The sequence below is a fragment of the Mastomys coucha genome, unplaced genomic scaffold, assembly GCF_008632895.1.
Source record: "Mastomys coucha isolate ucsf_1 unplaced genomic scaffold, UCSF_Mcou_1 pScaffold11, whole genome shotgun sequence".
In the NCBI taxonomy this organism is placed as follows: Eukaryota; Metazoa; Chordata; class Mammalia; order Rodentia; family Muridae; genus Mastomys; species Mastomys coucha.
In genome coordinates, this window is record NW_022196893.1 from 3,899,763 (window position 1) to 3,912,433 (window position 12,671).

At 46.9% G+C, this 12,671-nt stretch overlaps 1 protein-coding gene across 1 annotated transcript in view; it reads right to left on the reverse strand.

The window, feature by feature from the left end:
* The window catches only part of Ago2 (argonaute RISC catalytic component 2), an 86,687-nt gene that overhangs the window by 39,326 nt on the left and 34,690 nt on the right, over nt 1-12,671 (reverse strand). The window contains exon 2 of the mRNA XM_031359314.1: nt 8,592-8,787. Within this exon, the coding sequence (XP_031215174.1) occupies nt 8,592-8,787 (196 nt within the window). The remainder of the gene's footprint in view (nt 1-8,591; nt 8,788-12,671) is intronic.

Genomic DNA, 12,671 nt, shown 5'->3' on the forward strand with positions numbered 1-12,671 from the left:
TCAACCTAGAACCCGAAGTGGGATCATTTCATTTTCCTGGTCACACAAATGTGGGAGAATGCTCTAATGAGTTATGCGGGGCAGTTTGTGGATGCTACTGTAACGTCAGAGTGTCGAGGCTCACAAAAGGGTAACCCTTGGAATTTCTGTCTCAAAGTTGTAGATTGGGCACCCACACCTCTGTTGTGAGGCTGTGTGTCCCTGGTAGTCCACAGACCCCACTTTTTATAGTCACGGGCATGGTGTATAACCATCACCAACATCTTTCCAAATAAAAGCCCTCACCCACCCTTCCCCAAGGCAAGCAGAAGGTAGTTGCAGAGACATCTAGGATGAAGCCCTGCTGAAGAGGCTCGCCCAAGGCCCGCTGCCCCAGGCCCACCCCAGGCTCCTGACCTCACTAAGCTGTTAACATGAGCCCTCGGGAACCCCTGTGCACTCTGTGCTCTAGAGCAGCCTGCAGGCTGAACACATGGATGGCAGCAAAGCACCAGGTCTCAACCTTACCAACAGGGAGCAAATCACCAACATTACCATCGCCATGTTCCATGCATGGACACTGAATGAAGCACAGAGCCGCAAAGAGCAAGGGGCAGTGGTGAGAGGCCGGGGCTCTCCTCTGCATCCACTTCCGGGCTCCTAGGAACTGCTATGCAGTCACTGGCATATGCTTGTTACTTCCACTACAGTTCTGGATGTTTCTTAATTTCTAATTATATAGGTTGTATGTTATTGCATTCTCTTTGTGGCACTAAGTTAAAAGTTTGCTCAGACTGCCTCCCAACCCGGCCTTTCCAGAACACTATGAACAATCCAAGCTTTTACACAGACAGACACATTAAGTATTTTAAAATTGCCCTTCTATTTTTTTTTTGGACAAAGATTTTTGTTTTATTTTTAATTACATGTATTATGTATGTGTGTGGGGGTGTGTGCATGCAAGTACAGTGTCTGTGGAGGGCAGAAGATCCCCTAGAACTGGAGTTACTGGTGGTTGTTAGCTGCTTAGTGTGGGTGCTGGGAAATCTGCTAACCCTCCTGCCACAGACTCCAAGACTGTTTTTTTTCTTTTTCTTTTTCTTTTTTTTTTGAGACAGGGTTTCTCTGTGTAGCCCTGGCTGTCTTGGAACTCACTCTGTAGACCAGGCTGGCCTCGAACTCAGAAATCCGCCTGCCTCTGCCTCCCAAGTGCTGGGATTAAAGGTGTGTGCCACCACCGCCCGGCTACTATTGTTTTTTTAAACTTAGATATCTGGGGCCTGATGTAATCCTACTGTGTATCTTAAGAAATATGACCTTATTACTATATACAATGAAACCACATTGCCTATAAATGTAGATATCATCAAGCTATAGCATCCAGGTAAGCCATTGATTACATTCCCTGTCAGAAGGTTGATACCCTGTATTTATCCCTTTGAGATATGCCAGGGGGCATGTAATATTCTTACTTTAACACATGCACCCAACTGCATTCTAAAACCGCTAAAACAGACTATACCACACGAGAGGCTCAAGTCAGGGCCAGCAAGAAAGAGGGGTGGCTGAGGGGGTACACTTCCCCTACGGTAACTATATATTTTGCATGAGTCTAGCCATGCCCTCAAGCAACATGGAGCCTAGCTATCTCCCGAGGGCTCGCTATATGGGACTCCCATTAGGGCAGACAAGATTGAGCTTGAGGGACATACGACACTGCTGGAGGGTAGGGTACACAGGACTCACCATGGTGTCACAGTGCTAACAATGACAGATCTCCATGTTCGGCCCATCCTGGCTTTTGCACAGACTGCTGTGCATGGAACAATGGGGGAAAGGACAAAGACGGGGCCAGGGTGGGGGCAACAAGGCACAGTTATGCCTGGGACATGGGAAAGAACGCAAGCAGCACTGAGCTGCCTGCTGCTGAGCCCACCCTGCCAAGCTGTGCTGCTGGGCTTCTCCACTAGGGATGGAAGTGGGATCCTAGGGAGACACCGCACCACCATGCAAGCACAATGAAGCACTGGCTGCTTCTGGAGGGGAGATCCCACAATCAGACACAACACTGTTTAAACATCACTTTGACCATCATAATCTTGAATCTGGACCCATTTAAGCACCCCCCCCACACACACACACACACAATTAACAGCGAAATGAAGAACATTAAAGGTTTGCATATTTAACCAGTCAGGAGCTCTCACAATAATTTGCAAGCCTAGTGGGCTGGCCCTTGCTTCAGTAGGCAGCACCCAGCCCCCTCGGTTGCTGAGAGACCAAACTGACGCAGTTTCTAACCATGGCAACCTCAGCTTCTTACAGACATGACGCCGACGGGAAAAGAGCAGCAGAGTCCGTAAAACACCACGTGACCACTGCCAGCCACATGCCAGTGCCTGGTGCAAGCCTGAGTCGGGTGTCCTTTTAGAAAGGGTTTCCTGTACGCTGTGGATGGCGTGACAAGTGCTTGAAGGGAACCACAAAGCCCAGATGGCAAGAGAGCCCCTGCCCACCCTCTTTCCAGTCTGGAGGGTGTGTGCTACAACACGGAGACCAACAGGTTTCTGACCCAAAAGCTAGCAAGCAAACTGACACACTCACTTACCAACCTTCACTGAGACAAATATAAGCCCCTCAGCACCGACCAGCTCAACCCAGCCAGGCCTGTGGCTTTTGTGCAGAAATGTACTTGTGTACTTGTTAGAGGAGTACACCCATTACAAGGATCACACCAGATGTTTAGCATGTTCTAGGCATATTGTTCAGCAGGTCAGATAATAGAGCCTCCTTCACTCTCCTCCAGCAGCTGTGATAGGAGAAGGGGTACTTCCTTTGTCAGGTACCAATACCCCTGGGGACATCAGTCTCGAACACAGGTGAATGCTCTCTCCCTCAATGCACTTGGCTTTGGACTCAGTCTCTTGCCTTAAAATGTACAGAGGAAACAGAAGGCAACTGTTTGGGGACCAGGGTTACTGGGGTGGGACATTCTGAGCTTCACATTTACTGTGGTTCTAGAACAGTTTCAAAGCCACAGCCCAGGAGATCAGCACAGCCCAGAGCTGCAGAGGTGGAAATTTCTAAGTCAAAAAAGATGGCAGCAGGTGGACTGTCTATAGCCCAAGTGCAAAAGTGGTGGTCGCACAAACCAAAAGGAATCTTCAAGGGGTTTAGGAGGTGGCTCAGTCAGGGAAGTGCTTGCCACAGCCTGAGGGCCTGAGTTTTGATCACTGTGCAGGAGACACAAAGACAGGCGGACTCTGGGAGCTCACAGCCAGCCCAGCATAATCTGGAAGCCTCAGGTCCATGTGACAGACCCTGACACAAAAACAAGGACAACAAACACTTGAAGAATGACACAGACAGTTGACCCCTAGCTTTCAAGCATGCACGCACCATGTTTAAGGGAAAGCAATAAAAGGTATTCCAATTCAAAAATCAGAGTATTTTGCTTCTCAGCTCACAGTCCCCTGATAAAAATTATCCCTGGCCTAGCATATGCAGAGCAAAAATTCTGAAGAAGGGGGAGAAAGAGGTTTCAAGAAACCAAGGCCAGTATTGTCCCACGCATCTCCAAAGATTTACACACGGGCACACTGTAGTCATATAATGGAAAAGTAATATTAAGAATAAGAATATTAATATTATTGAAGAGTTAGCTCAGCAGTTAAAACTGGCTGCTCTTGTAGAACATCCAGTTCAATTCCCAACACCCATGAGGCAATTTACAACTGTCTGTAACTCCAGTCCCAGGGAACACAACCCCCCACACTTCTGGACCCTACTAGTTCTATGCATACAGGTGGTACACAAACACACAGACCAAACACTCAAATACATAAATGAAATTAACTTAAAAACATTATGAAAAAAAAGATTATAACATATGAATATCAAAACCAACTTTTTTTTATTTTTTATTTTTTTGTATATATGTTTGAAAGAAAGTCACTATGTAATCCTGGCTGGTCTAGAACCTTCTATGTAGACTGGTCTGGCCTTCAACTTAGAGATGTGCCCAAATGTTGATGTTAAAGACATGTAGCTCCCAGCTTGAGATCAGACACAAAGGGTGTTTAACTGCTGGGACACACACGGTGCCAAGAGAGAACCAACTCTTCTGGGTTGTCTTTGGACTTCCATGCACACACTGTGGGATGTGTGCTCTCCGTCTCCCTCACAGACAGACACATATGATAAATAAATGTAGTAAAAACTTTAAATTTAAAAGCTGGGTTGGCAAAATAACCCGGTGGATTAAGTTGCCTACCACCTGAGCTTAAACCCTAAAACCCACATGAAGATAAGACTCTACAGAGCCGAGGCCTCAGAACTGGAGGGGGGTCTTCTACCGTGGCTGCCTAGTGTAAGGATGGCAAGTATGTGCTTACTTATAAGTCACATATAAGTAAGAATTATCAAATATAAAGGAGACATCTCCTAATTATAGGATGGTTGGTTTGTCATTAAGACAGGACAACTAAAAGCATGGTGTGATTGATGGTGCTGGCCTTTAATCCCAGCACTCAGAGGCAAGTAGATCTCTGTGAATTCCAGTCTGGTCAATACAGAGAGCTTGAGGCCAGTCAAGGCTACATAGCAAGATTCTGTCTCAAAAAGCCAAACAACAGAAAGACACAACAATCAATCAATCAGAGCCAGGGAAACAGCTCAATGGGTGAGGTTTTTGCTGTAGTTTCTGACAACCAGAGTTCTATCCCCGGGACCCACACAGTGAAGGAGAGAATTTCCACAAGTTAACCTCTGAACATGCGTGCATGAGCATATATACAAAAGGACAGTGAATAAATGTAATTTTTAAATATTTAAAAAACAAAAAGAAACAAGAAATAATGAGAATATATGAAGCACAGCAGAAATCCCACTGGCAGAAAAGCAAGTCCCCATCATATTTGTATGGGGAAAAAAAAAGACTGTAAAGGATTGCAGTAAAATTATCAACCACCTCCATTTGAGACCAGAGCACATCTGTCCCCACCATAGGAAATGTTTCCCAAGACAGACGCACAGCTGGGCCCCGTGCCTCTACCCCAGAGCACTCTTAACTAAATGGAAATCAAGCATGCACATTACAAAAGAGACCAACTCAAGGAAAGCTTGTGTGCAAAGATGTTGTGTAAAAAGAGAGACTGAGCAGAGAGAAGAACAGAGATCAGCAAAGCAGAAAGAAAAAAATCAACAAAGCAAAATGTTTGTTTGGGTAGATGAATAAGCTGCACCCCCTTAGCAACCCTGATTGGAAGAAAAAAACAGAAATTGAAAGGGGTTTCATACAGAGCCCATAGATACTAAATATACTATGGAACCTGGCAAGGTGGGACATGCCTTTGGTCCCAGCGGGAGGCAGAGGCAGGGAGGTCTCCGAGTTTGACACTAGCCTGGACAGCCAGGGCTAAACAGAGAAACTGTCTTGAGAATCCCAGGGCGGTGGGGGGTGGGGGGTGGGGTAGATTCTATGGAACCTGGCATGGTGGCAGACGCCTTTGATACTTAGAAACCAGAGGCAGGCAGACTTCTGAGTTTGAGGCTAGCTTGCGCTATACAAGAGCCCATTTTTTAAAAGAAAAAAGTGTATACACACATATACATTATGAACAACTTTCTACTGGAAAATTCCATAGCTTTGATGACATGTGTAGAATTCTTTAAAGTGTGTGCACCCAAGTACACATAAAACAAACAGAAGGGGGGGCAGATCCTGATATCTGAGGAAAAAAAATTAAGCTGTATTAAACAATTCCTACAAACAGATCCCTGTCCAAAACAGTTCTAGTAACAATACAGGAGCTTTATAATGGCAGAATTACACAGATCTTACATTTTCTTGTATGTGTATGAGGGCATATGGAGGTGAAGTCCCCTACCCTACAGTGTCACCCGTTGCTCATCACTCTCTATCTTAAGACAGGCTCTCTTGTTTGCCAGGCTAGCCTCTCCCTCTACTATAGCATCACTGGGATTACAGATGTGAGCAGCTTCTGTGGGCTCTGTGGATTCATACTCAAGTCCTTAAACCTGCTGAAAAAGAGCTGCCTCAGCAATCCACCCCAGGCCTGAATCTCACTCACACTTTGTAACTTTCTGGATTCTAGGCTATACAACCTCGATATAGAAATCTAACCAGACAAGATTTGCACCCCACAGACATGGACACGAAACCAGTTCTTTTGTTTGTTTGTTTTTTGTTTTTTATTTTTATTTATTTATTTTTTGTTTTGTTTGTTTTTTGAGACAAGGTTTCTCTGTGTAGCCCTGGCTGCCCTGGAACTCACTCTGTAGACCAGGCTGGCCTCGAACTCAGAAATCCGCCTGCCTCTGCCTTCCAAGTGCTGGGATTAAAGGCGTGTGCCACCACTGCCCAGCGACAAAACCAGTTCTGTATAGAAAGAATCATGAGTCTCAGATGCACAGCTCATTTTTTAAAACATAACATGTGTTAGCCTGAAAAAGATGACAAGATATGACCAGCAATCAACTCAACCGTGACAGAATTGAGCTGACTGGTGGCCACTAGTCTCAGCAGATAAGGATAAGAACTGTCTAAAATCCCTTATCTAGTATCTAGGAATGGATTGATTCTCAATTAAAATCAGTAACAGGGCAGGGGTGGGCTCAATATCCAGCTGGGTTTCCTTCACACTGCATTAATGAAAGTAAAACATAAGATGTATTGTAAACTAGAAAGAAAGAAGACAAACCCTCCTTATTAAAAATTATGTTTTTAAGTTGGGCTGGAGAGGTGGCACAATGATTAGAGCACTTGTTTGCTCTTCCAGAGGACATCTTGTGAGCTTGATTCCCAGCACCCACATGATGGCTCCCAACTACCTATAACTCCAGTACTAGGGGATCTTATTCCTTCTGGCCTTCACGGGCACCACATGCACGTGGGACATAGACACACACATAGGAAACACTTGGACACACTGTCAAAGGAATTAACATATTCTCAGTCAGATGAAATTCACCCTTGCAGGTGTACAATTCAATGATTTATTGGGTTGGAATTTGAACACCACCCCACTGGTCTAAGTTTAATGGATGTCCATTGCCCCACTCTCTGGCTGTCACTCATCTGTGTCTGGAAAATGACATTTTAAGATGCTAGCCACAAAAGCAAAGAATATAGCAATTTAGATTCAAAACTGTAATAATCTAGAAGTTCCAAAGGCTTCCTGCAAAACCCTACCCCCTTATTCTTTTGGATTTCACTTTGTTGTTCAAAGTTTAAAAGAATCTAAATTTGGAAAAACAGTTTCAGAGAAGTCAGCAGTGTGAGATTCCAATCTAGAGTTAAGGGAACTCTACATCGCCTAGTATGTGTGCACTGTCCTGGGTTCGACCCCCAGCACCACACCAAAGCAGGTACTGACACAGCCACATGCACAGCTGACTGACCCTCCCTTTCAAAGGTGCTGTGATAAATAGGTAGGCACAGAAAAGCCTCTACAATACCTCACCTCATGCTGCACACAAAAAGCAGTTCAGGATGAAGTACAGATCTCAACACAAAAGCCCAAACTACTCCTCCTCCAAAGAAAACAGGATCTTTATGACTTCTATTGACACAGACTTCCTAGGGACTACACCTGCCACTTTCAAAGTTCATAAACTGAACGTCAACAGAACTTGGAAGTTTTACTCATTTAAAAGGCACTATTTTAAAAAGCAAAACAAACAACAACAACAAAAACCCCACTAACACAAGAAAGCCAATTTCAGACTGGAGGAGAATATTTCCAACAGACTCCAGATCGTCCAGAACCAAAAGACACCTACAAATCAAGACAATAAGGCAGAAGGCGTCAACACTCCTGTGTGTAAAGGAGAAATTCATCAACTGTTACTAGAGGTGACACACCAGGGCAGATACCGGGCAGTGAAGCCCACTCCTCACTCTGGCAATCATGAGGAAGGAAACCCTGTGTCCATTCTAAAAAGGAAGGGAGGCGGTAAGGGGTTTCTCTCGTGCAGCTTGAGAACACCCCAAGTGCTGCCAGGAAGAAGAAAGAGTAAATTATCAAGTATCCAGTGAGGGCTAGGAGGTTTTTCAGTGGATATAATGTTTCCATTAGAACTAGTTCAATCATCAGAACCATGCAATTGCCAGTTAGGTGTGGCCCACTGGTGGAGAAGGGGAGCTCCAGAGTAAGATTGACTAGCTCAGCAGAGAGCTCTGGATTTAAAGGACAGACCTTACTGCCACGAGGTGGAGAGTGATCAGGGAAGATGCCTAACATCAACCTTAGGACTGCACACGTGGACATGGACCTGCCTACACACACACACACAATTCAATGCAATACCCCTTAACACTAAAAGTAACTACTGCAATACACAGAACAACACAGATAAATCTCAAAAGACAATCCTGGACCAAAGAAGTGATGTTGCAAGGCTTCTGTAGGCAGAACATAATATAACCTGACAAAAGGTGGAACTCTATGACTTACGGTCAGGCTAACTCAAAGGTGATGGATACACACACCTACAATAACTCTGGAACAGGAAATTTACAATGTTGGGGGTTCTACTATACTCAAATTACATCTCAATGCCAAAACATCATAGGAAGGATCAGAAGGTACCTGTTCACTCTCCGAGGGCATTTCTCAGGTTTGATGTCCAATTCATAGTGATAGATGTCGATTTTGGGGATGTCCATTTCAAAGAAATTGGCCTGTAGTTTGATTGTTCTCCCGGTGGTGCCGAAGTCCGGCCGAGGTGGAGGTTTGAAGGCATATCCTGGGATGGGTGATGTTGTTGGAGCAGGAGAAGCAAGAACTAGAAAACAGTAGGGAGACAGCAGACGTCAGGATGAACAGGCTCAGACTTGTTCCTGAGAATCAAGGTGTACCCTAACCTTGCCCTGCTCTTTGGATGCGGAGGCCCACACCTCTCCAAGTGCTCTATCAATTCCATTTCCCCTCTGTTCATTCATTCCCACCACCTCATCACAGGGACCCCTACTTATCAGGGGCCAGCTAGGGACAGGCAACTTGCTGGTCAGTGACTCTGCAACCCCCACTCCCACCCCTGCTTCTTGTTCTTCCAGATCACCAAGAGAGGATTCCTCTGCTGGGGACCTTCATATCTCTCTCTGTCTCTCTCTCTGTCTCTCACCCAGGCTCAGAGAGTTCATTCACACTGTGGTCACAGCTAGAGTCCCTTCCCCAAGCTCCTATTCCTAGCCTTCTTGGGCACGGTGCACCTCACTTTCTCTGCTCTTCCCCTCTGCGCTCCCCAGTTGCAGATCCCATGTGATCATGCACAGCCACAACAGAGGAACCTTGGGTAGGCCATTTCTAAAGAGTGTCCCAATCCAGGCTCAGGGAGGCACTCACTCCTACACTCCCTCCTCTTCATTTCCTTTATTCCCATCCCAGGAGGCTGTGCTGCCCTCCCAAAGTTTGAGAGGGTACAACACAAGAAGCCCTGGCACACCGAATGGACTTTGGCACTGTGCGAGGAAGCCCTCGGCAATCCTCAGAGCCCCCCTGGGTCCAGCGGGTCCAGCCTTGCTGCTCCCAGTGATCACCTACACAGGACACGAATTGCCCTCCCCCACTCCAGCCCCCAATGGCCCTAGCAGCATTCACAGCACCTGTGCCATTTTGTGACTTCCATAGGCTGCACAGACTCACACAGGCTCTGGCCCTGGAAATCCCCACTCAAGAACCTCATCCCAGCAATGGACCAAGCTTCATTTTCAGACGTGGTATCTGTGGAACCATCAACTTAGGCTGTGTGGGGGTGAGTCAGACTGCCACAATCACTCAGTTCACCTGTGCTGCCTATGGGGAATAGAGTGAGGAAAGCAAGATCCACCAGCAAGACTTGTCTGTGACAAGTCATAATTGCAAAGGCAAAGGTATCCCCAATACTTTTCAGATCCTCAAACCCTGCTTTGCTTTACAGTCCTAGCCAGCCTGGAACTCACTACATAGACCAGGCTGGCCTCCAACTTACAGCTACTCTCCTGCCTGTCCCCTGAGCACATGCACCAGTACAGGCATGCACTGTGACACTGCTAACTACTTTTGATGTAGACATGGGCAAGTGTCACACGAACTCCAACGCCAGTAGATGACAAATGACAAATTTAGGAAAAACACAACTATGTATTTGTTTGATAACAGACTACTTGGGATTTTCATTCAAATGCCCTGAGTCAAGAGATAAGCCACCTGCATTTTTTAAAACTCCACAATCCCCATTGACAATCACTGGGAAAAAACACTTCACCAAAAACAGTACTGTGAGCTGTCTCGGGAGTCCAGGGCTTGCTCACTCTCTGTTTTGTTTTCTCCAAGAAAGCTAAAGTGGCACTTAGCCGAGCAGCACTGGAAGCAGTCAGGTCTCTCCTCTACACTAATGTGACTTCAGAGGACACAGTTATAGATTTGAAAGCAGGCACTCATCCACCAGCCCCCTCTTAAGGCCCTCAAGTGTTGGGGGCCTTAAAAGGAGGAGAAAAACTGTTCTCCACTAAGGCTTCTCCTTTCTGGAAGAGTGTCACCCAGCAAGAGGAAGTCAGTTTGCTTTCATTAGCTCTCCAGGACACCCACCACTCTTCCCTCCACAGACCTTGACTGGGACCCAGAATATCCAGATGAACTCAACAAACCTGTTCTTCAAGTCAAAAGGAGACTTAACAAAACAGTCAATAGACTGTGGTCCCTGCTCTCAGGTGGTCTCCACTGGCCCAAGCAGAGGAGGCTTAGAACAGGATCAGTCAAACCACAGTGAGGAAGCTCAGATACACTTACTGTGTGGGAGCCAATAATCACACGTAGATGGGCAGACCCCAGCTCACAAACTCAATGAAGGAGCATTCCTGAGAAGTATAGCCCAGGAGCCTCCCTCCTGTCATAGCTGATGTGGCCTCAGCACCTAGACCTGGCCACAGCATATTTTCAGACCCTCACTTCTTAGGTCACCTGGAAGCCCATCTCCTATCGCCAGCTATGGGAACTGCAGAGTGTCACCAGCCAGCCGGCTGGGGCTGCAGGCAGAATTAATAAAGGGAAGGGAAAACGTGAAGTGTGATTTCACAAGATGCTGTTTCCATTACCTCTGGAAAGAATGACAAGGAAGTCACTTCGTAGAAAGCCACGTAGAATATAAAATCACATTTGGCCCATACAAGTTCTCTGGCCTAGGCCTCTTCCTAAGTACTGTGATCCCATGATCCCTCTTCTGAGACACCAGAGGCCTATTTTTATCACTCCGGGGGAGCCCCAAGTGCACACTGCCAAACAAGCAGGAGTTCAGACCCAAAGCCCTGGAGAAGGAAGCTGGCTCTGTGTGAGCACAGAGTTCCCAAGAGAAAGGAGCAGATCAGGGAAACAGCTGAGCTTGTGAGGTGCAGGCTCTGGACCCAACAGGTAATGTGCCAAGCTTGAAGAGGCAAAAGGCGGCACACCCCCACACCCCTCAGCCCTCGAGTCAGACGCTGATGATACCGAGGTGTAAGTGAGGGAAAGTGCCAAAGACTCCCTGGTGGCTGGCTCCGCCCTCCCTGTCCTCCAGGCACAGCCCTCAGATACCTAAAGTCCTTTCTCCCCCTACCCCAGGTAGCACCCGGACACTCTGCTCTGGCAACTGGTCTCCTACCCTTGTTCTGAATGTTTCCAGCTGCCTTCCCGGGAAATCTTTGGGACCAAGAAGGCAAATCCCATCTTTCACCTAGGAGGCCCCAGGGAGGGCCAGTGCCACCTCTAAACCCCTGGATGATATACCCAGATACTGCTCACTGGAGGGGGTTCCCTGGCAGGGAGACTCCCAGGCCCTAATTCCCAGCGTGGTGCCAACAACAGCGCCAGCACCCAGTGTTTGCCTACTTGCTGATCACTTAGCACATTTGTTTTAGAGCTCCATTTTTAGAGCTCCATCACAAACAGTGAAAGGGAAACACAGAGAATGAGTAACCGACTTCCTGTATGAGCAACTGCGTCCAGGAGACCAAAAGATCTGGTGTTTGTGACAGATGCCAAGAGAGGCCCCAGCCTGCCGCAATACAGGATGGCCTCAAAAGTCTTGGGGCACAGGAGTGGTTAAGCAGTCAGAACACTGCTGTTCTGACTTCACTGCTGGAAGAACACTGACTGTTCTTCCAGAGCTCCTGGGTTCAATTCCCAGCACCCACATGGTGGCTCACAACCATCTGTAATGAGATCTGATGCCCTTAATTGCTGTGTCTGAAGACAGCAACAGTGTACTCATATACATAAAATAAATAAATCTTAAAAAAAAAAGTCTTGGGGCACATGGGGGTCTGCACAGGGAGAGGATGCTGAGATTCCTGCTCGAGGCCTACCTTCCCACCTCCTACCTGGAGCATGGGTGCTCATAGCCCCAGCCTCCCTCTGAGAGACAGTGTGTGCTGAGTTTAAGACACCAGCTCCAGACAATGAACATGGAACTATTGGGGAGAGGGTACTAGGTCCCAGGTAGGTTTGGGGAGCAACCTCCCACCTGTAGGCTTGGAATGCCCTGAGTCCCTAGCACAGATCTGTCCTCAGCTTTCCCACACCAGAGCTGACTAGCAAAATGAAAAAGAAAAAAAGAAAAAAAAGAAAAAACCCAACCAAACAAAAAACCACAGCACAAGGAGAGAGCGGGTATGTGCCATGTGGGGCAGTTGCAGCTATGTAGTTGGTGTGGGG